General features: G+C 34.9%; 5 protein-coding genes across 5 annotated transcripts; 3 read left to right on the top strand and 2 right to left on the bottom strand.

The window, feature by feature from the left end:
* The first annotated feature begins 321 nt into the window (after window positions 1–321).
* On the top strand, window positions 322–1,457 carry LOC129940073 (transcription factor Adf-1-like). Its single transcript, XM_056048305.1, has 4 exons — window positions 322–613; window positions 678–810; window positions 873–1,032; window positions 1,096–1,457. The coding sequence occupies exons 1-4, from the start codon at window positions 563–565 to the stop codon at window positions 1,406–1,408; spliced, it is 657 nt and encodes a 218-aa protein (XP_055904280.1). The 5' UTR covers window positions 322–562; the 3' UTR covers window positions 1,409–1,457.
* A 311-nt stretch (window positions 1,458–1,768) lies between these two features.
* Window positions 1,769–3,137, bottom strand: LOC129946823 (uncharacterized). Its single transcript, XM_056057170.1, has 3 exons — window positions 2,781–3,137; window positions 2,138–2,713; window positions 1,769–2,075 (listed from the first exon to the last, which is right to left on the bottom strand). The coding sequence occupies exons 1-3, from the start codon at window positions 3,074–3,076 to the stop codon at window positions 1,769–1,771; spliced, it is 1,179 nt and encodes a 392-aa protein (XP_055913145.1). The 5' UTR covers window positions 3,077–3,137.
* A 1,058-nt stretch (window positions 3,138–4,195) lies between these two features.
* Window positions 4,196–14,590, top strand: LOC129941409 (zinc finger protein 25). Its single transcript, XM_056050031.1, has 6 exons — window positions 4,196–4,501; window positions 4,567–5,605; window positions 5,689–5,772; window positions 13,673–14,086; window positions 14,156–14,299; window positions 14,367–14,590. The coding sequence occupies exons 1-6, from the start codon at window positions 4,334–4,336 to the stop codon at window positions 14,567–14,569; spliced, it is 2,052 nt and encodes a 683-aa protein (XP_055906006.1). The 5' UTR covers window positions 4,196–4,333; the 3' UTR covers window positions 14,570–14,590.
* A 4,172-nt stretch (window positions 14,591–18,762) lies between these two features.
* Window positions 18,763–20,164, top strand: LOC129940311 (MYG1 protein). Its single transcript, XM_056048612.1, has 2 exons — window positions 18,763–19,223; window positions 19,287–20,164. The coding sequence occupies exons 1-2, from the start codon at window positions 18,781–18,783 to the stop codon at window positions 20,014–20,016; spliced, it is 1,173 nt and encodes a 390-aa protein (XP_055904587.1). The 5' UTR covers window positions 18,763–18,780; the 3' UTR covers window positions 20,017–20,164.
* Window positions 20,045–20,950, bottom strand: LOC129940312 (proteasome subunit beta type-3). The gene has a single exon (XM_056048613.1). The coding sequence runs from the start codon at window positions 20,796–20,798 to the stop codon at window positions 20,181–20,183; it is 618 nt and encodes a 205-aa protein (XP_055904588.1). The 5' UTR covers window positions 20,799–20,950; the 3' UTR covers window positions 20,045–20,180.
* Window positions 20,951–21,099: the final 149 nt, after the last annotated feature.

The following is a 21,099-nucleotide window of genomic DNA, read 5'->3' as shown; positions in this document are numbered from 1 at the left end:
GAGTTGCTTCTATTAATTGCATATTCTAATTAATTGAAACCAAAGAATACATTTTATGTACCTACCTTCCTAGTCATATTTGCCATTTGCATTTTTTTTGCTCTCAGTAAAATTATGTTTTTCTAACTAAATGTAAATTTGCAAACACTAGAGAGAGACCAATTACATATTGCTATTATAAACAGAATGCCTACACAATGAGTACACATATCCAAAAGGGAACAACTTAATTTTACCGTTACGAAAGATAAAGCAATAATAATTGATTTTGGTGTGACTGTTTGCATTTTTTTTGCTCGCTACTGTACGTTTTAAGACATATTTCCACACAAATTCTTAACAAAACGATAGCAATATAGTTTCTATTTGATTTATGATGCATACTTTTACTTTTCAATATCGTATATTAATAAATTTAAGAAAACAAATTTATTCGTCGCGAAAAAAATTATAGTTGATACGAACTGTCAAACTTTATTCGCGTTCCACATTATCCACACTTGCAACGAATACAATAATCGCTCGTACTTAACCTAAAATAATCATTCTTGTTTTGGTTTCGATGGTGAATGGTGTTCGGCTGTGGCTTCTTGAAAAAAATATGGATAAAAAGGTTAAGAAAATTTGATTGATAATAAAATTCAAATGAGTATCATAAATATATAAAATAATTCAAGGAGTTTGATGAAAGGTTAATTTTAGAAGTGGAGGCCAATCCAGTGCTTTACAATAAAGCCGACCCTTTCTATTCCGATAGAAATAAGAAGGAACAAATTTGGAAATACATCGGATATGTTTTGAATGCAGATGGTAATTAAAAAAAATATTGCAGGGAATATTTCATGCTCTAAAGTAAACATTTTTTATTTCAGTAACAACGTGCAAAGATAGGTGGAAGAATTTGAGAGATACATTCTCAAAATATTATAAAAAAGAAAAAAATGTGCCGAGTGGGTCGCAGGCATATTCTAAGAAGCCATGGCCGTATTTCGAAATCATGAAGTTTTTAGTTCCGAACATCGAAGTGCCAAGGTAGTTTTAAAATAACTTTTGTTGAATGTTTTTAGTTAATGTTTGTGTGTCTTTGTTTTCTAGAACTGTCGGGAATATGGCACGAGGAAAAGAAAACTCTTTCCAATTGCAGGATGATACCGAGGACTCATTCCCTACGGTTTCGTGCTGGACTTCGGAAACACCATCACCACCAGCAAGAAAGAGAAAAAGGGAGTCTGATACGGAAAAGGTTTTGGCGGCATTGACTCAAATTAATGAGCCAGAGTCAACTCCGCTGGAGACATTTTTTTTGTCACTCGCACAACGTGCCAGTTCTTGGACCCGGCGGAAGCAGTCAAAACTTGAGGCGCAGACATTGAATGTCTTTCATCAAATTGAATTTGAAGACGACTAAAATGTTTAATGTTTTGCGAAGTGTACATTTTTTTTAGTGCAGGAAGCATATTTTTATTTCAAATTAGTTGTAAGTTTTTTTTAAAATATGAAGACTGAAATTTTAAATGTGATTTTATTTTACTTTTACTTGTTTTTTTTTATTAGTTTTTAGTTTTATGAAATGTACATTTTTTGTTAGTGCAGGAAGCATATTTTTATTTCTGTTTATTTTTATTTGAAATTAGTCCTAAGCTTTATTTAAATTATGGAGTATATTTTTTATTTATGTTTTGTAAATATAGAATAGGCACAAGTTAATTAAATTAAAATTAATTCTTTTTGGTAAAATGAATAACGTCTTTAAACTAATATTGTTTCATTAAATCATATCGTATTGAAAGCTAACACTTCCTTCCTCCAAGCACCAGTTAGCAAACTTTCCTCGAACATCATATCCTGAAGCCAGTGTTGACGTTAAAATCGAATCTTCTGAATCTTGGATAGGATTTTCTTGTTCAAACATATTTCTATGGTTTTTTTGTCTGAGAAAATTGTGGAGGATGCAACAGCTTAGAATTATTCGATGACCTGATTCTTTGCCAACTTCCAACCGTTTCAGGAGAATTCTCCAAGTATGGGCCATGATGCCAAACGCATTTTCAACTACTCTCCTAGCTCTGGATAATCTGTAAGGAAAAAGGTTATTCAAATAAATACATATTTACAAGTGTAAATATTTAAGTATTGCCTATAGTTAAAAATTCTTTCCCTATGTGAGAGATTTCGGCCAGGAAAAGGTCTCCAGATTGTTGACTTCAGTGCAAAGCCTTCATCTCCAATGATAACATAGGGTAATTTTGTGGTTGTTCCAGGAAGAGGTGAATCTTCTGGAATATTCAGTTCTGTAGGATTATTGAGCCAAGCGTTGCCAAAAGGACTGCAACTGAAAACTGTCGAATCCGCGTTACTGCCATAAGCTCCTATGTCAACCATTAAAAATCGATATTTTGCATCCACAACTGCCATCAGGTTGTACGAAAATGTTTTTTTATAATTGAAATAAAAACTTCCACTTTTCTTTGGAGCAAACGTTAAAACATGTTTGCCGTCTACAGCACCTAGGCAATTCGGAAAGTTCCAGCGCTCAAAAAATTCTAATGAAATTTGTTTCCAATCGTCTTTTGAAAGTGAACTGGGTATGGCGATTTCTAAGCAATTGGCGTTGATAGCCTCAAGGGTAGTATCTATTACTTTTTTTACGGTGGACACTCCCATTCGAAATCTGTAGGCAAGGTCGACAAAGCTTGCACCAGTAGCTAAGAATCTGGAAAAATTATAATCTTTAACAAATTTGAAACAACTTTATATTGTACAAGGACAATAGCTCTTACCTCAAAGTAATTACTAACTTTTCCTTGGCGCAAATAATGTCGTTTCTAAAGCTAGTAAGTTTCGCAACCAAGTTGTTCTTTACCAAGCTCAAAATGTAGTCAAATGTTTCCTTTGACATCCTAAAATATGTAAAGAACTTTTCTGGATATTTTTCCAGCAGTCTTATTAAGGAAACATATTCTCCTTCAATTTTCCGATTTGCATTAAATGGATGAACATGAAATCTTTTCCTTGTTTTGTTTATTAACAACGACACCAATAATTTTTTTTTAAACAAATATAGTTTCGACCGCATGTTCTCACTCGTTCGTTTTCAAAACAAAATAATGATAAACACAAAAAAAAATTATAAGTCAAACTTCATTCGCGACGAATTAAAAACTCTCATGTGAAAGAAATGTCAAAATCGACGAATATTCGTTCATTCGTTGGTCGTTGGTCGTGCTCATGTGAATAATGCTTTATTTAAGCTCCATTAGATGAATAAGAGAATGAACGCCTGTGTTAAGTCTGAAAGTATGTTAGTCATTAGTTATTGACCAATTTTGGAGCGAATATTCCATTTCCGCAGCCCGAATTTCCTTCTGATTTTTTTTGTTCAGTTAGGTAGAGGTCTCAATAGAACATTTTTTAAATATTAAGGCGATTTAAGTCATAGAAAAAAAAAATTTATTTCTTGGACTTAAGCACTATTCACATGAGCACGACCAACGAATAAACGAATATTCGTTGATTTTGACATTTCTTTCACACGAGGGTTTTTAATTCGTCGCGAATGAAGTTTGGCAAGGAGTCACAGCCAAACACCATTCACCACCGAAACCAAAACAAGAATGATTTTTTTAGGTTAAGTACGCGTGATTATTTTATTCGTTGCGAGTGTGGATAATGTGGAACGCGAATAAAGTTTGACACTTCGTATCAACTACATTTGATTTCTTAAACTTATTAATATATGATATTGAAAATTAAAAGTATGCATCATAAATCAAATAGAATCTATATTGCTATCGTTTTGTTAATAGTTTGTGTGGAAATATGTCTTCAAACGTACATTAACTCATATTTTGTAAGATATCGGGTTATACCCATCTATGTATCTATAAGTTAATAGCACAGATAATACATTTATTAGTGTCGTGATACAATGATAAACTATAACTTCAATCGATTGCATACTTTTCGGAGTTATTTATTTAGGGTACAATAATTTAATTATTACTTTTTGGAAAAATAAACAAATTATAGACAACTCACCCTATGAATGCCACACTTCCTCGTAGAAAGTCCGTTCCAATGCATTTCAAATTTAAATATCAGATATATGGCTATCCTCTTCTCCACAAAAAAATAAATGTCAAAAATTGAATGTCTACCCTTTTCATTCTCTCTAATGGAATGATTGTTAAGTAGTGTCCACAACTCTTTTTGTTTTGATTTGTTTTTTGTTTTCCTAAAATCGGGAGATACAATTTATTTTATTTTATCTTAATTTTATTAAAATATTTATTCGCGAAGTATATAATTTTTAAGAAGTGTTTTTACGATTGCAATGTGCAGTGTGTTCAAATTAGATTTAAATAAATATAGTATTGAAGATGTTTGCAGAACGTGTGGTAGATGTGACGTTATAACATCTGCAAGTCTAGTGAATATTTTCGCTTCCGACTCTGAAGCTTTTCTAAATATTCTTCGGCAATTCAATTTATGGAAATTAAATGTAAGTTAAAAGGTTTCAGTCTCATTTAAATAAAATAATAAATAATAAAAGCCCCTCTTTCTTAGATATCTGAAGATGACAGCCTGCCCCAAAAAATGTGTAAACAATGTGTTGGCAAATTCACCCTGGTCGACAATTTTCGCAAACAATGTGAAAATATTCAAAATGCTTTTAAAATACTCCTATTTGAGCAACGTAGGTTAAAATCAATGAAAAAGATTGAAAAATTACCCAATGTTCAGCCAAAACTGGAGCAGCAATTCACCGCCGATGAGAGCCAGTCATTTGAGTGTTTTGACGAGATTCCTTTTGAAGATGGAGAATTTAAGAGTGTTCAGTACTTTGAGCTCGAGCCCCACAAACCTTTAGACTCGAACAGTGAATGTGTTAAAGGGAAGTCCTCGGAAGAAAAACAAAAACCTGAAATGCCAACGGCGGCGCCTATTGATGGTACATCAGATTTGTTTTATGATGATAACAATGACGATGGAGCCATCGAAGACGACGATTGGAATACGGTATCAGAGGACGTGGTTCCAAAACTAGAGCGAAATGATGATGATGAATCAAGCTTAGATTCCGATTTGCTAAGCTCAGATGATGAACGCAAAATTAACCGTAAAAGCAAAGTAAGACCCAATCAATTTAAATGTGAATATTGTAAAAACTTCTGCTTGGAAAATCAAGAGGATCTGGATAATCATGTTAAAGAAATCCATTCAACTGAAACCCCATACACATGCTCTCTTTGTACAAAAACCTTTACAAATGCCAAACAACGAAATTGCCATTTTATGGTGAGCCATAAGTGGAAGTCACATGAATGTGATGTATGTCACAAAATGATAAAAGGCGGCAAGCCAGGTCTGAAAAATCACAAAGATAATGTTCACAATAAATCCGACCATGAGTGTACTATTTGCCATAAAAAGTTCGAAAATATCTCCTTGAGTCGGTTTAGGTATCATTTACGGTGGCATGATAGCTCCAAGTTGTTTTCGTGTAAATCTTGTGATAAAAGTTTTGTCACCCGATATCACCTCGAAGAACATGAACGTACACACACGGATGAAAAGTCCTTCCTGTGCAATATATGCGGTCTAGGTAATGATACCTAGTAAAGTCTGATTTTTTTTTTCATTAACAATTTTGAACCAGCTTCTTAATTAGTGTAATTTTCTTTATAGGACTGCGGTGCAAGCAAAATTTAATTTGGCACATGAAGACACATACGGGAGAAAGGACGTATCAGTGCAATCAATGCAATAAAGGTATATATGCTTATATAATAAGAAAACATTCCAAAACATGCGTTCTTGTAAAACTGGTATTTTGTTTTATATTTTGCAAATCGAAAGTTTGGCTTATTCTGTTCTTTTTCTCTCGGTCGAGGCTTTATGTTCAAAAAAGACATACGATTGCCTAGAAAAAATCAACAAAATACAGTTATGGCCAAAATAAGAGTGCAATCAATTGTTCAATTGAAGGTGAGAGATTGTTTCTTCTTCTTCCTCGTCCATACATCTCCTGCAGAAGTCATTTAAGGCTACACCGAGTCGTATTGCGTGTCTGCCTATAAAACAGTGTTCCGTAAGGACACCTATTAGGGAGCTAATATGAAGTTTGCTTTGAGATAACAAGCCTTTAGAGCGCTTTAGGTCCAGTGAAGACGATATGAGTTTTGTGGCTGCGCATGTTGGTAAATTGTGCCACCTAGAGTTTGCTATCGCAAAAGCTGTTTCTTTTAGCAGAAGTTTACATGTAGCTATCCGTATACCTATCTTCTCCCTTTCAGGTGAAATAGGCATGACGGTTCAATTTCTAGCGAGTTCATGGGCTCTACAATTTCCCGTGATGTCTGTGTGGCCCGGCACCCAACATAGGTGAATGTTAAATCGATGCGCCATCTCCATAAAAGACGATCGACAATCGAGGCCATTTGAGATTTGGTTGAGACACCGTCACGAGATTTAATAGTAGCCTGACTGTCAGAGGAGATGCGGATATCAGGAGTTGATATCACGTTTTCTCTTAGCCAGGAGAGAACCCCTTTGATAGCCAAAATTTCCGCTTGGAAGACGCTACACTGATTAGAGAGGCGAAATGAGATGCTTAGATTTAGCTTTTCTGAGTACACACCACTACCAATTCCCGCATTTGTCTTGGATCCATCTGTATAAAAAGAAACAGATATTGCATGGGCCTGAAATTGTCGCCCGTAGCAAAGACGAATAAATATTAGTCAGTCCGAAGCGGAAATGCTTGGTTGCGTATTCGTGTTTTTTTTTACTCCAGGCTTTATTAAGCTAAGTAGATTATCAAATTAATTGGCAAATGGGTAATGGGCGTATTTTTCCGCATATCGTGTAAACATGTTACACATTGACCGCATTTGGGACAGATTCCGCACATCGTCCGAACAGCTTTATATGCGAGTTTGGGTACAGTGATTTACATGTAGCATTTAGTCTGCTTGTAGCTTATTTCGTTTGTTTGTTTGTGGATTTGCAACTGCTTGTAAGCATAATCAAAGATCAAAACCTTCTAGGTTATCATAAAAAGAAAATTCATCTTACTATCGAAGACATGTGCAGAGGATGCAGTGCTGAATTAAAAAGGAGACAGCCCACTTATACCATTGTTCAGCACAATAGCACACTTGAAACAAATTCTTAAGCAGAATCTTCTTCAATAAATTGACTTCACCAAAGCCTCTAAATAGCAAAAATAAGACAACCCATAACATCATAGGTTTAATTAGTCCTTAAAGAAAGTTCAATACTTCAGGGTATAAAAGTGGATCTACATTGATCCAAGTGTGGGGTTAACGACATCAATCTTCAGCCTATCAACCTAACCTTACTTATTCATACCCTTGAAATTTACATTTATTTTAACAAAATACTTCAATCTGTTTTTTTTTTTAAATAACCTTCAATAACCTGATATCCGGTTCAATTGTATATATATTTCAATTGTACTATCATGAAGAAGAACGAACTGAATGACGTCTGCTTATTAATAACCATATAAATAGTTTAATAATTACTCAAGTTAGTTTGGATTGAGGTTATTGTAAAAATTTCATTTTGAAAAACTAGACAACCATTTTGAAAAGCCGCGCAAAACAATAAAATTAAATTCATTCCACTTTAAAAACAAAAATATCCTGCCCCTATCAGGTTCCACATTCAATCTTCGTACAGGCAGCGCCATTTACGTGGTAGGAGGCTTCAACAAAAAATTCAGATGTACATATGTACATATGTATATGCAATAATTCACTTAAAAATAAACCCCATTTTTTAAGAGTCTAAGTGTAATATCACGTTTAAGGTGTCAATATTTTGTAGTGAGTCGTTTTTGGCAAAGAGTCGATAAGTTTTCAGCATGCTTTCACAGGTGTAGAACACCAAGCTTTCTGTATTTCTTTATTTATCGCCTGTTGAATACAGGTTTTTAGTTGTGAAACTATTCTTTGTATCTTTCCACAGATTTTCGATATGATTTTTTTTTTTTTTTTTTTTGATTTATTTATTAGTTTAAAAACTCTTAACAATAACATTTTTTACTTAAATCATACTTAATTTTAAGCAATATTATACAGTATTATCTTTTAATAGAGGTTTTAATAAAAATTTAAATTTATTTAAGTTTTGCTCAGTCTTTAAGTTACTAGGAAGGCTATTAAAAAGTTGAATGCCTTTATATAGTAGGTTGTTTTGTGTTGCTGCTCTTCTATACAATGGAAGTCTGAAATCACCAGTATTCCTCAGATTGTAAAATGAATTTGTTATATAGTTCACGTTCCGTTGTAAATATGCAGGATACATTTCATTTTTGATTTTAAAAATCATCACAAGCGCATTAAATTTTAGTCTTTGTTCAATATTTAACCATCCGAGGACAGTAAGCATATCATTAATTGGTGTTCTATAATCGCACTTAAGCACTGTTCTCATTGCTCGATTTTGTAATACTTGAAATTTTCTTATATTTTCACTATTTGACATGAATATAATCGAAGAACAGTAATCAAAGTATGGAAGAATCAATGTATTATAGATTGTCACAGCACAATTTAGAGGAATATACCTCCGGATTCTTTTGAAAAAGCCGATTTTTTTTGAGATTTTAGCGCACTGATTATAAACATGTTGATTAAATTTGAGTTTATTGTCGATAAAAACCCCGAGATATTTTATTCCATCCACACATTCGATAGGTTGATTATTTATTAGTATGTTGACATTCAAACCACCGTTATTTAAACACATACATTTAGTCTTAGTAACGTTTAATTTTAATTTATTTTTACAAAGCCAGATGTTAATTTTTTCAATTTGATTTTGTATTAAACTTTCACATGATTTTAAATCGTCTCCTACAACGTAAATCAGGGTATCGTCTGCGAATAACGACATTTTAGCATCAGATATAGTTTTAACGATATCGTTTATATATAAAAGAAACAGAATTACACCCAATTTTGATCCTTGAGGCACACCAAGATCAACCTTTACCTTTTCCGAAAATGTTTCATTTATCTTTACTCTTTGGAATCTTTCCGACAGATAACTTTTAAACCATTTCACTTCAACTTCACGAATACCATATTTATTAAGTTTTTCAATTAATATATTTCTGTCTATCGTTTCAAACGCGCGTTTTAAGTCAAGAAAAACACCAATAATAGTTTTACCGCTATCAATTTCTTTTTTCCATTCGTTAATAAGCCAACATATCGACGTTTCGCATGAGTGACCTTTTCTAAAACCCGATTGTTCTAAACACAGTATATTTTCTTTTTCTATATAATTCGTAAGTTGATTACACACAATCTCTTCGAGAATCTTTTCATAAGTCGGAAGCATATTTATAGGTCTCCAGTCTTCTGGATTTTTAGGATTTTGCACTTTTTCGATAGGGATCACAACTGATTCTTTCCAGCTTTCTGGGAATTCACCATTTAAAAGAGACAAATTAATGATTTTTAATAATTTTGGCAAAATTTCATTATTACAATCAAGCACTATTTTGCAATTTAGCCCAAAGCAGTCTTTTTTCTTATTCATAGCTTTGATTGACTGTTCAAGCTCTTGAATGTTGATTAATTTAAATTTAAATTTATTTGTATGGATTAAGATATTATCAGAGTATGGAATTTGTTCTATGCTATTATGAATAGCTTCGACACTTTTTACAAAAAACGAGTTAAACGTGCCGGCAATTTCCATTTCGGTTTTGAGTGATTGATTTTCAATTTTCAACTCTTTTATTACATTTTTATCTGTTTTTAGAATTTGACTCTTCAAAACTTTCCATAACCCTTTCTGATCACCAGCACAGCCGTTTATTTTAGATTCGATGTATGAACATTTTGCCTTAACACATTCGCGTTTATAAACATTTCTAGATATTTTATAAATGTTCCAAGCTTCCAAAGAATTTTCAAATCTAGCCCGTTCATATGACACAATTTTAGATCTTTTTAAATTATATAATTCGGTGTTATACCATTCCACTGAGTTTTCGCGTAATTTAGAAGATTTTAAGGACGAAGATTATGAAAAGGCCATTGAATTACCGGGTCACAACTTTTTCTCAACAACTCTACATTAAATCTTGTACAGAGCAGAGATCCTAGGGTGTTTTAGGCTAATGTGCGTATTTCAAGTGGGCGCAATAAGTCGCCTGTTATTTGCATTAGTGCCGATCAAATGTCATCGTATTTCGAAACACTTCTACTGGCGGATCTAAATCAAATATCTATAAGCTTTGCGTTACCGTTCATTCATCTTGAAGAGTTAGATGCTCCATTCTCCATGCATGAACTGCTTATTGCATTTAATAAAAGGAAAGACAGCAAAGCTCCGGGTTTAGATGGTATCCCGGCTGAGTTTTACAAAAATGCCAGCTCACAATTTCTTCAACATATTTTAGTTTTGTTTAACAGAATTTTTGATAAGGAAGATATCCCAAATTCTTTCCGGTCTTCATCCATCTCTGCAATTTTTAAAAAGGGTGACCCAAACCTTCCTGAAAACTACAGGGGAATTTCTCTCCTTAGTTCACTGCGGAAGCTATTCACTCAAATTCTTTACTTAAGACTTGCTAGTTGGGCTGAAAGAAATAATAAAATAAGCTGTTTCCAAGCTGGGTTTCGTGCTTATCTCTCCACAGTGGACCAAATCTTTACTCTCACTAGTGTTGCTAGACGCTTTATAGAGAAGAAAACAAATCTTTACGCATTTTTCGTTGATTTTAAAGAAGCCTTCGATACCATCAACCGATCGGTTTATCAATAAAATTTATAAAAAATTATTAACAACTTCTCTCAAATACGACTGCTGTGGTTAAAAATGGCATGAACACGTCGAAACAATTTAGGTCAGAAACAGGTGTCCCACAGGGTTGCATTTTGAGTCCCTTGGTTTTCTCGCTCTTTATAAATGACATTGAAGATAATATACCAGGTGATGTTGTTTTTGGTGATATAGTTATCAAGGTGCTCCTTTATGCGGATGACCTTGTTATTTTAATTGATAATCCTGTGACGCTTCAACTCCAAATTAACAAGTTAAAACAATATTGTGATTTGTGGGACCTTCAAATAAATACTGCGAAGTCTAAAATCATGATATTCAGACACCATAATCGCAGTGCACGTAATGACCGTACTTGGAACTTGAGCGGTTCAAATATAGAAGTAGTGAAGGACTTCAAATATCTAGGTTTTATAATAACACACAATCTGAACTTTCGAAGTTATATAAGAGATAAATTGACCGCAGCAAAACAGCTATTAACTGTATGTGGTCAAATTTTTTCAATAACAAAAATATAGATCCGGCTTCGAAATTTAAAGTGTTTGATTCAACCGTTAAAAGCTGCCTTTGCTATGGAAATGAAGTTTATGGCTACATGCAATTAGACGAAATAGAAGTTATCCAAAGATATTTCTTCAAGCGAATCATTAAATTCCCATTTAATACCGCCAATTATGCGGGACTACCACCAATTTTTTTAAAGAATCTAAAAGCGAATGCAGACTATATAATCAAAGTCATGCAAAGATCTAACAACAATTTGCAGAAAAGGATTCTCCTAACAGCGTTACGCTACAGATTCACACCTTTTAAAGATTGGTGTGAGTTGGCCTCAGAACATAACTTTCCTTTGACGTTTTGTTTGGATAATCTAGATTCGTGGAGGAATGAACTTTACGATTGTATTTCTGTTATAGATGACAACATTTTTCAGACATTTCTCAATCGGGCAAGGGAGTCCGAATCTAGATCAGTATACAGTAAACTTAATTTCTCTTTGGGGGAAGTAAATTATTTTCGAACCGAGTTCACTTTTGTTGAGATAAGTCTGATATTTAAGGTTCGCTCGGAGATACTTGAGCTTTACTATAGACCTCACAGAAATGATATAAAATTCTAACTGTACATTATGTAGCCTCAATCAAATTGAAAATGTTTTCCTCTTCCTAGCGTTATGTCCGATCTTACAAGAGATCCGGCGTTTATATTTCAATAAGAGCTTCCTTTCGTTTGAGGACTGTCTTGGAGTTTTGAATGGTGAGGGTGGTTGGAAACTTCTTATCCGTTTTTTCTCTGAAGCTGTTGCATATAGAAATTCATTCGTGGACTTCTAATGTAATGTTCAGTCTAATATAATTTTGTTTTAGCTAAATTAAAAGCCCGTTTCCGACGGCTTAATAGCCATGCTTATAAATCTTTAAAATGTAAGTGGGTGTATTTTTGTGAAGAAAAAATAAAGATAACAATAATATAATAACTTTAGCCGTGTGCTTGGGGTCTCGCTGGTAGGTCTACACTACTAAACAATATTTTTTTCGGCATTTGAGAGCACTTCATTATCCAAAATGTGCAGATGGGTTTCCTTGCTCTTATTATTTTTGTATGGATTGGGCTCTAACTGTTTTTATGGTGTTCTATATGGTTCAGCCCTTTGTTTGTCCTTCTTCTCACATAAATTGTGTCATCCGATCCAAATAAATTTATCTTGTTCTCTTTACAAAAAAAAAATCATTTTATTGTGAGAGATTCCCTTTTTTGTAAATCTAACTCTACTCTATGTTCTTAGAACTTACTAATGGTACCTTTCTCGCAATTCGTCCAAGTAATTTTGTATGCTGCAAACTACTGCAGAATGAACGAGAGCTGATATATACTTACTTACTTAAGATGAATAATTCCAGTTTTGTACTCCAAGTCGGGTGAGGATTCGAAGACTTTCCCTACCATAGCATTGGTTTCCATGCGCTCTACATGACTCGCTAAGTCTGCATCGCTCTATAGTCCGTATATCTCGTCGTTCCATCTTCTCTTCCACTCACCTTCTATGCATACGGGAAGAAGAACTTTTCTCTCGAAACGACCGAAGGTGCTTTATTCGCTTTTGTCATAGTCCAGGCTTCTCCATGTATAGAAGGACGGGGATGACGACTTGACTTCATTAACCGTTAAACCTATTTTTGCCGCCTCTGCCTTAATACTCACAAAAGCCTCATTGACATCACACTGAGTTCTTCCGATTATGTCAATATCATCCTCATCTCTGTCAGCTAGTTGTCTATTGCTAGCGTAATTGGACAACTAATTTGAAAGATAGTAACTCCAGTTTTGACGTGGGAGCTCTGTACTATTCTTTGAAGAAGGACTCATCACCTTGTGGCATTGCTCTATACAGCTCGTCCCTGTAATCGATGAAGATATAGTGGGTGTCGATTTGATGTACTTGTTTTTTTGTCGGGGCTGTTGTAATATTGTGAATATTTGATCGACTGTGGACTTTTTTGGTCTAAAACCATACTGATAACGACCTATTAGGTTGTTGACGGTGGGCTATATACGTTCACATACTACGGTTAAGTAGACTGATGCTTCTATAGTTCGGTAGTTTAGAGGTTATTTTTTCAGAATCGGGAAAACAATACTTAGGTTCCAATTATCTTCCGACATTATCTTACAGATAAGTTGGTGCATGCTCCTAACCAAATTATCTTCAGATGCTATGAAGAGCTCGGCATTCAAGCCATCTGTTTTGTTAGACATCAGCTTAAATATGGCTTTTTCGACGACAAAATGAAAAATAATATTTTAAAATTATTACTTTAATAATAATATTTTATCTTTCAAGCTTTTCCAACACCAACTGCGCTAGCGTGTCATATAAAAACTCACAGTAACGAAAAAAAACACGAATGTGAAATTTGCAATAAACTCTTTAAAACAAAAGGAAGCCTCAAAACGCACATTGGTAATGTACACAAAGTCGATTTTAATGATGGAACTCCAAACTCTTCGCCACGCTATTGTTGTCAATTGTGTCCGAGAAATTTCATCTTCGAACGCGATCTCATTAAGCATTTAAAAACGCACGAACATAGGCGCCATGTTTGTGAGGTATGCGGATTGTCCTACCTACAATCTTCCCACCTTAAAAAACATATGGATACTGTGCATCTGAATATTAAACCTCATGTATGTTCTATTTGTGGTCATGCGTTTCCATTTGAATTTAATCTTAAACAACACGAGCTTACACATAAGGGTAAGTTTAATTGGTCTTTTTTAAGTACCTATCTTTTATTTTGTTTTTAATGTTTAAATTCAATTAAAGAAAAGGGGTTTAAGTGTATGATGTGCGATAAGGCCTTTACGTTGCATCCATCATTGGTTTCCCATCAGAGAACTCACACCGGCGAAAAACCATACCAATGCCATATATGTCAAAAGGCATTCACAAATAGAGGAAATCTTAAAAGTAAGACTGTTGAGACTCCTTTGATTTTCTTTGGATAGTATATGCTAGAATTTTCATACTTTTTCAGGTCATGTGGAGAAACATTTAATAGAGCAGAAACAAAATCAGACTTTTACACAAATTGTCTTACCAGTTATCCCTGCTTCAGCAGAAATTCCGCAACCGTCAGAGCTGAATATATTTGATATAAACAGTTCGTGTGATCAAACAGAACAGGAAGATTTTAGCAATCAGCTTATCAATCAATGTGAACTGGAATCATTAAAATAAATATTATTTTCTTAGGTTCAAGATTGCTTATTTATGCTTTAACGAAAAATTAGTATAGGAGTAAGTTTTTCAACCAAATGATTAATAGAAACCAACAAAGAAACTGATTATGATAGATGATTATATCAATATCTATAACTCAGTGCAAAATGCTTTTTGAATTTTTCATTCGATGAACTCAAAATGTTTGGGATATAATCAAATATTTATGATCTCTTCTATCAGATACCGAATGGTCATGTGAAGTTCAAGTTGGTAAGCATCAATCCTAACGAAACCCATCGTCTGACGCCTTGTCGTACAAAATTGCGGATGGCGAGGATTTCAACGAAAAGATTGCTGAAGTCGTTACGAAGCGACATATGCTTAAGGTCATTTTTAAAAAATTCAAGACAGAAGCGTTTGAGTGGGACGTTCTGATGTGTCCTCATTTACGAGACGTGTGGTTTGAGATTGTTAAGAACTCAACTATACACTGCCAATCACTAGGATGAGGCCACATAATTTTCAACCGATTTTCGTTATTTATACCTGCTGGAAATTTCGTACCAATAAAAATTTACTACATTTGAGTAGGTAGATATTTTCTTTAAAAAAAGTAATAAAATTAAGGTGTTAAATAGAAAAAACAGTTGGAATTTCCCTACATTAATTAAAGAGCTACTTAAAAACAGTATGAAAAAGTGCGTCACTTGGATGAGGCCACATGAAAAATCTTATAAAATATCAAAAAAATGAAAGAAATGTTTACAGTTTTTGGTTCTCAAACATTTATTTATTAAGTTTTTCTCAATTAATAATGAGTATGCCCCCCATTTTTCGATATGACCTCTATTAGACGGTTTGGAATGGAATCATAAAGTTTTTTTAAATAGTCAAGTGAAATCTCGTCCCAGGCATCACGGATAGCTTCAATTAAGGAGTCCTTGTCTTCAAATTGTCTACCGTCTTCAAAAACTTTTCGAGATAGCCATGCCCATACGTTTTCGATTATGTTCAAGTCCGGTGAATAGGATGGCCATGGCAAAAGCTCTACGTTTTCTGATAAAATCCAGCTTTTGACAACCCTGGAAGTGTGGATGGGGGCATTGTCTTGTTGGAAAATCCAAGGCAGAGGTCCAAAAATATTTTTCATCTTCGGTAATGAGCGTTCCAACAAGTATTTGTAGCTGTTTCCGTTCATTGTTAGAGAAAGAAACTCCAATTCGATTTTGCCATAGTAGGTGATAGCTCCCCACACCATAACACCTGATGTACGGCTGTGATGTCTTCCCAAAATTAGTTCCTCTTTTCTTAAATCATGGAAATAAAAGTTGTAACCATCGGGGCCGTCAAGGCTAAACTTATTTTCATCCGAAAAGACGATGCGTTTCCATTGACTGCTCCAAGAGACTTGTGTACTTGCTTTAGAACAGGTTTCTTTTTGAGTTTTCTTCTCTGGATAGTACCATCTTTTCTTATTATCCTTCGAACTGTCGAAATACTGGCTGATACTCCGCTTTTGGACCTTATTTTAGTAGTTGATTGAGTAGAATTTGAAGCAATACGTAAAATTAACCGCTTTTCTCGGGATGTTGGTGCTTGGGCTGTGCGTCCTTTTTGGTTTTTTCCATAGTTTTGAGGATCAGCAAGATAGTTGTTTACAACTGTCTTACTTCTGTTCAGCTTCCTTGCTATTTCTCGGCTTGAGAGTCCCATTTCCTTGAAAGCATCGATTTGTCCTCTTTCTGCTACTGTCAACGTCTTTCCGGAACCCATTTGTAGTTGAAATTTAATAAAAATAGTTATTGTAAAACGAAATATTCGCAATGGCCTCATCCTAGTGACTCACTTTTTTATATCCTTTTTAGGTAGCTCATTCATTAATGTAGGGAAATTCCAACGGTCTTTTCTAATTAACCCTATAATTGTATCACTTTGTTTTAAGAAAATATGTACCTACTCTCATGTAGTAAAACAAATTCCAACAGGTATCGGACCGAAAATCGGTTGAAAAATATGTGGCCTCATCCTAGTGATTGGCAGTGTATATTTAAAATATCTATATTCGACGTCGTTACGCTTCGTGAAAACCTGCATTGAAAGTTAGCCTTCGCTGATGCCCCAAAGAAGGCATTTGTTTCAGCGGCTTACTTTCGTTTTGCTTCAAACGACGAGGTTATGGTTGCACAAATTATGTCAAAGGTAAATGTGGCGAATTACAAGCTGCTGTTCTGGGAGTACAATTGGTAGTCACATAGTTTATCTATTGCAATAAGTTCTCTGCGCTCATTTCAACTCGAGTTCGTGAGATCCCTAAATTTACTTCTGTTCGTCAGTGGTTTCAAATAATTTACGCCTTGTGTATCTAAGTTTTTAGAAGGGTGCTTCATTAATTATAACGGAGCGAATGGCTAGCTTTCTGCAAAATTTCAAGTCAAACGTTGTTCATTCGTTAAGCAATTCCTTTTTCGTTACGGTTCAAAAAGTTTTTGTCACGCGGCTTACATTCAGAACAGTGCAGATGGGGATGTTTTACGACCTAAGCTTATTTCAATGCAATGTAATGGGGTTTTCAATGGATAAAATAATTCAATTTATTCTTGACCTAGATCGGACAAAATAAAATTTTGCATTCCACGGGGCAAAAATAAATTGATTTATTTTTGATCTAAGATCAGATCTGCAGATCTGGATTTTTCGGTAGATTTACCCTACCTTGCTCCAATAACAATACAGTTTTTAAAAATGTTTAGCTGGGAATTTAACAGTAATACCATACTCGTTAACAAGTATACAAATTTACACTAATACAATGGCAATCTCGCCGTATCCACTATATACTTCTATAGATTTTATATGCAAACGTCCCGTGACAAAGTTCCTCTGCAGCTAAACTGGTATCAACTTGTTTGAGATACAAAACTTATAGACAAAGATATTAAAGAATCATGTATGAAAGCAAATTTTATAATCGCCGCTGTCAACACTTAATTTCTGAGCTAACAAAACGTTGGTTAGTTAAAATATTTGCCTGTTATCACAAAACCAGCTCTAGGTAGGTTGAGATGGCAGTCACAAGCAGTCCTTGCTGCGCGAGTCAATTAACGCTGGAAACCGCCGTCCGGGTCCAATAAACTCCTTTGACCTATGTAATGAAAGATACAAATATAAAAAGATAATATTATAACGGATTTATATTGAACAAATTAGCGATCCTAGAGCCATTTCGTTGCATTCAGAAAGAAAACCAGGTCTTTGATTTTCATCTCGAAAAGTTCATCGAGATCTTTATGGAATAGCCTTCCAAAGCTTAACATTCTAAAACTGGCCAGGGCAGGACATTTACAGTGAAGGTGAATAAAAGTTTCCCTTTCATGTTGGTCTCCGCAGCTAAGAGCATGCAGCTTATCCCTTATAATACTACACATGCTGCATGCCTAACGTTTAATATCCAGTACATATTGCAGTGTACCTGGCTATTTCGTGCCATTATTCCACCATTATAGAGGATGTTGTGACCGAATTGATAGCCATAACAGGTGCCTGGTTTGGTTTGAATTTGATTTCAATATTCTGCATGCTTCTCTGATTGCTCGAAATACAATGCATAATCAGGTAGCCAAAAAGACTTAGATACATTTAAGGACTCAGAGGGATTCGCGATCCAATTCCACACTCCATCTTTGACCCGTCATTAAAGATAGGGTTATCGAAGTCTTTCGCAAATCCCAATCCTTTCCGCCAGGACAGATGACTTTAAAATCTTTAATGAGGTCCAAGACAGGGGTGCAGTAGTTGGTGTTCGTTGCAAAATATCCGCTGGAATCAGTTTGTTAATGTTGCCATGCTGATGCTGGGGTCTGGAAGGCTGCACGTATGAGGCGCAGAATAACACTTGGGGCATCTGTTGGGCAAGATCCGAGAGTCTCTCTAGTGCCGACACTAGCTATTCTGTGAACCTTCCTTACTTTCTTGATATCGTTTTTCTTGTAAAGCGCAGGACACCACACAATCATATTTTGTGCAATGTGTAATTTTTATAAACCTTGTCAAACAGGAGAATGTCAACTTCTTGTAGTGTAATTTATAAAAAATGACCTTTTTACAAGAATAAAAATAATTATTTTGATAGATCCGAATCAGGGAGTTGGCAATGCTGTTCAATTGGTATACGTCAAACAAAATTTCGTTTGAACCCTAATTTAATAACAAAAAAACACACACATGGCATGGCATCGGCATGTATCTCACAAATTCGTTTCTTCCCGCTCCAAACATTAACTCGGATTTCTTTAAAATCTTTTCCAATTCCAAATTTGATAAGAACACCTAAGTCGAAATTATATTCACATAAAATACCATATTCAACTATGTCCAGCAACGAAAGCATGCCCAAGAAATCAAAAGCCGATCATTTCACAATTGGAACTCACAGTGGTAATTTCCATTGTGACGAAGTCTTGGCATGCTTTATGATTAAACAACTGCCCGTCTATTCAGATGCGAAAATAATCCGAAGCCGTGATGATAAGATTCTAGATGAATGTGATATGGTAATTGATGTTGGAGGAGTATTTAATCATGAGCTTAAGCGTTATGACCACCATCAGAAAGAATTTCAAGAGTCCATAAGCTCATTAAAACCGGAAATTGGTGAAGGTTTTAAAATTAGGTAATTACCTGTAGTAGTGAATAATTTTTCGAATTAAATACATATATCAACATTATTTTACAGATTAAGTTCGGCGGGTCTCATTTACACGTTCTATGGTGAAGATATTATCCAAGCCATTCTAAAAAAGAACGGCAGCGAACAGTTATCGCCTTCAGATTTAAAGGCAGTGTATAAGCAAATTTACAAGAGTCTCATTCAAGAAATTGACGCCATAGATAATGGCGTGCCAATGTTTGATGGAGAACCACTCTACACAATTTCAACAAACCTAAGTGCGCGTATTGGAAACTTGAATCCCTCTTGGGATGAGGTTGACTATGATCTGGACGAAATTTTTAAAATTGCAATGGCAAAAGTTGGTGAGGAGTTTACCCAAATCGTAATGGGCTTTGCAACGTCCTGGATAAAGGCTCGTTCACATGTCAGAACTGCAATAGAAAATGCAAAAAAAGTCCACGAATCTGGAGAGATACTGGAATTCGAACGCTTTTGCCCATGGAAGAATCATTTAGCGGACTTGGAAAAGGAGTACAATATCGAAGGTGTACCTAAATACGTACTCTTCCAAGAAAAACCCGACAGCTGGCGAGTTATGTGTGTACCTCACACTCCATCCAGTTTTGTTTGCAGAAAATTTCTTCGCGAAAATTGGCGTGGTCTGCGTGATGAAGAGCTTTCTAAATTGGCAGGCATTCCGGGATTAATTTTTGTTCACCACACGGGATTTATCGGAGGGGCTACAACAAGGGAGAGTGTATTAAAAATGGCCATACAAAGTTTGGAAAATTGATTTTAACGAAAAAGAAAAAAACACTGAATAATTATTATTTATCCGAAGAAATATTTATTAATAAAAACGATTTTCCACTTATCCCACAAGAATAAACAAACATTGTTGGAATTTTATTTTATTTTAGAAAATAGAAAAATGCAAGACTTTAATAGCCTTCTCCTCTAATCCATTCTAGTTTTCAATGTTTTGATGGTGGTCTTGTCCTTCTCGATTATGTATACAGTTGCACCCCAACCACTTATGGCGTCGCGGTCGAATGCGTTGATCATTGCCTGGGAGATTACCTCAAATAGTTGGTCCGGTTCCAGATCGGGTTTCCATAATGTTTCACACATTCCATACAACTGCTCGCCACAAGTCCCGGCCACAACGAAATCATCTGGTTCGTTAGGACATCCAATTAGATCCATATTGCATATAAATGGCTCCAAAGTCTTTGGGTCTAAACCCGCAATAACTGGTTCAATGAAGTAAGGTCCAAAACGATGTTCATAAAGAAAACTCGACAGCATAGCCGAGAAACGTTTCGGTACCATTTCACGATTCTCACGGAATTCATAGAGATTCTTACGAAACGCCAGACGGTCTTTAACAGTTAAGATATCCGTTTGGAGTCCTACCAAACCAAGATACATACGTGGATTGATTTGGAATACTTTCTCGAAATCAGTTTCTATGGTCTGTGCTTGGACACCAAAACGACGGTCAGTAGCAATTGCTACACAATCTTTACCACGCATAGCGACAACGCAACCTCCATTGTATGCTAGGATGGACATTTTTGTTAGATTTTTAAATAAAATATGGCAAATACAGTATTTAATGAAGCCGTTTAAAAATATTTGCAAAAACTATTTGAGGATGACCAACAAATTGAGACCGTCGGTTTTTTTAGGGTTAGAATTTTGTGTTTCGCATAAAAGATGACAGGCAAATCAGAGAAAACAGACAAAAGACGGGAAATTTAAAGTGCTGCCAATATGTCTTAATTGGGTACTTTTTAACTCAACTTGAATTTGTAAATATAAAGAGTTGAACACAAATCAAATGTCCAATTCAAAGTTTTTGGAGACACTATAC

The sequence above is a fragment of the Eupeodes corollae genome, chromosome 1, assembly GCF_945859685.1.
Source record: "Eupeodes corollae chromosome 1, idEupCoro1.1, whole genome shotgun sequence".
Lineage (NCBI taxonomy): Eukaryota > Metazoa > Arthropoda > Insecta > Diptera > Syrphidae > Eupeodes > Eupeodes corollae.
Note: the sequence above shows the minus strand (reverse complement) of the source record. Positions and strands in the feature narration are given on the sequence as shown.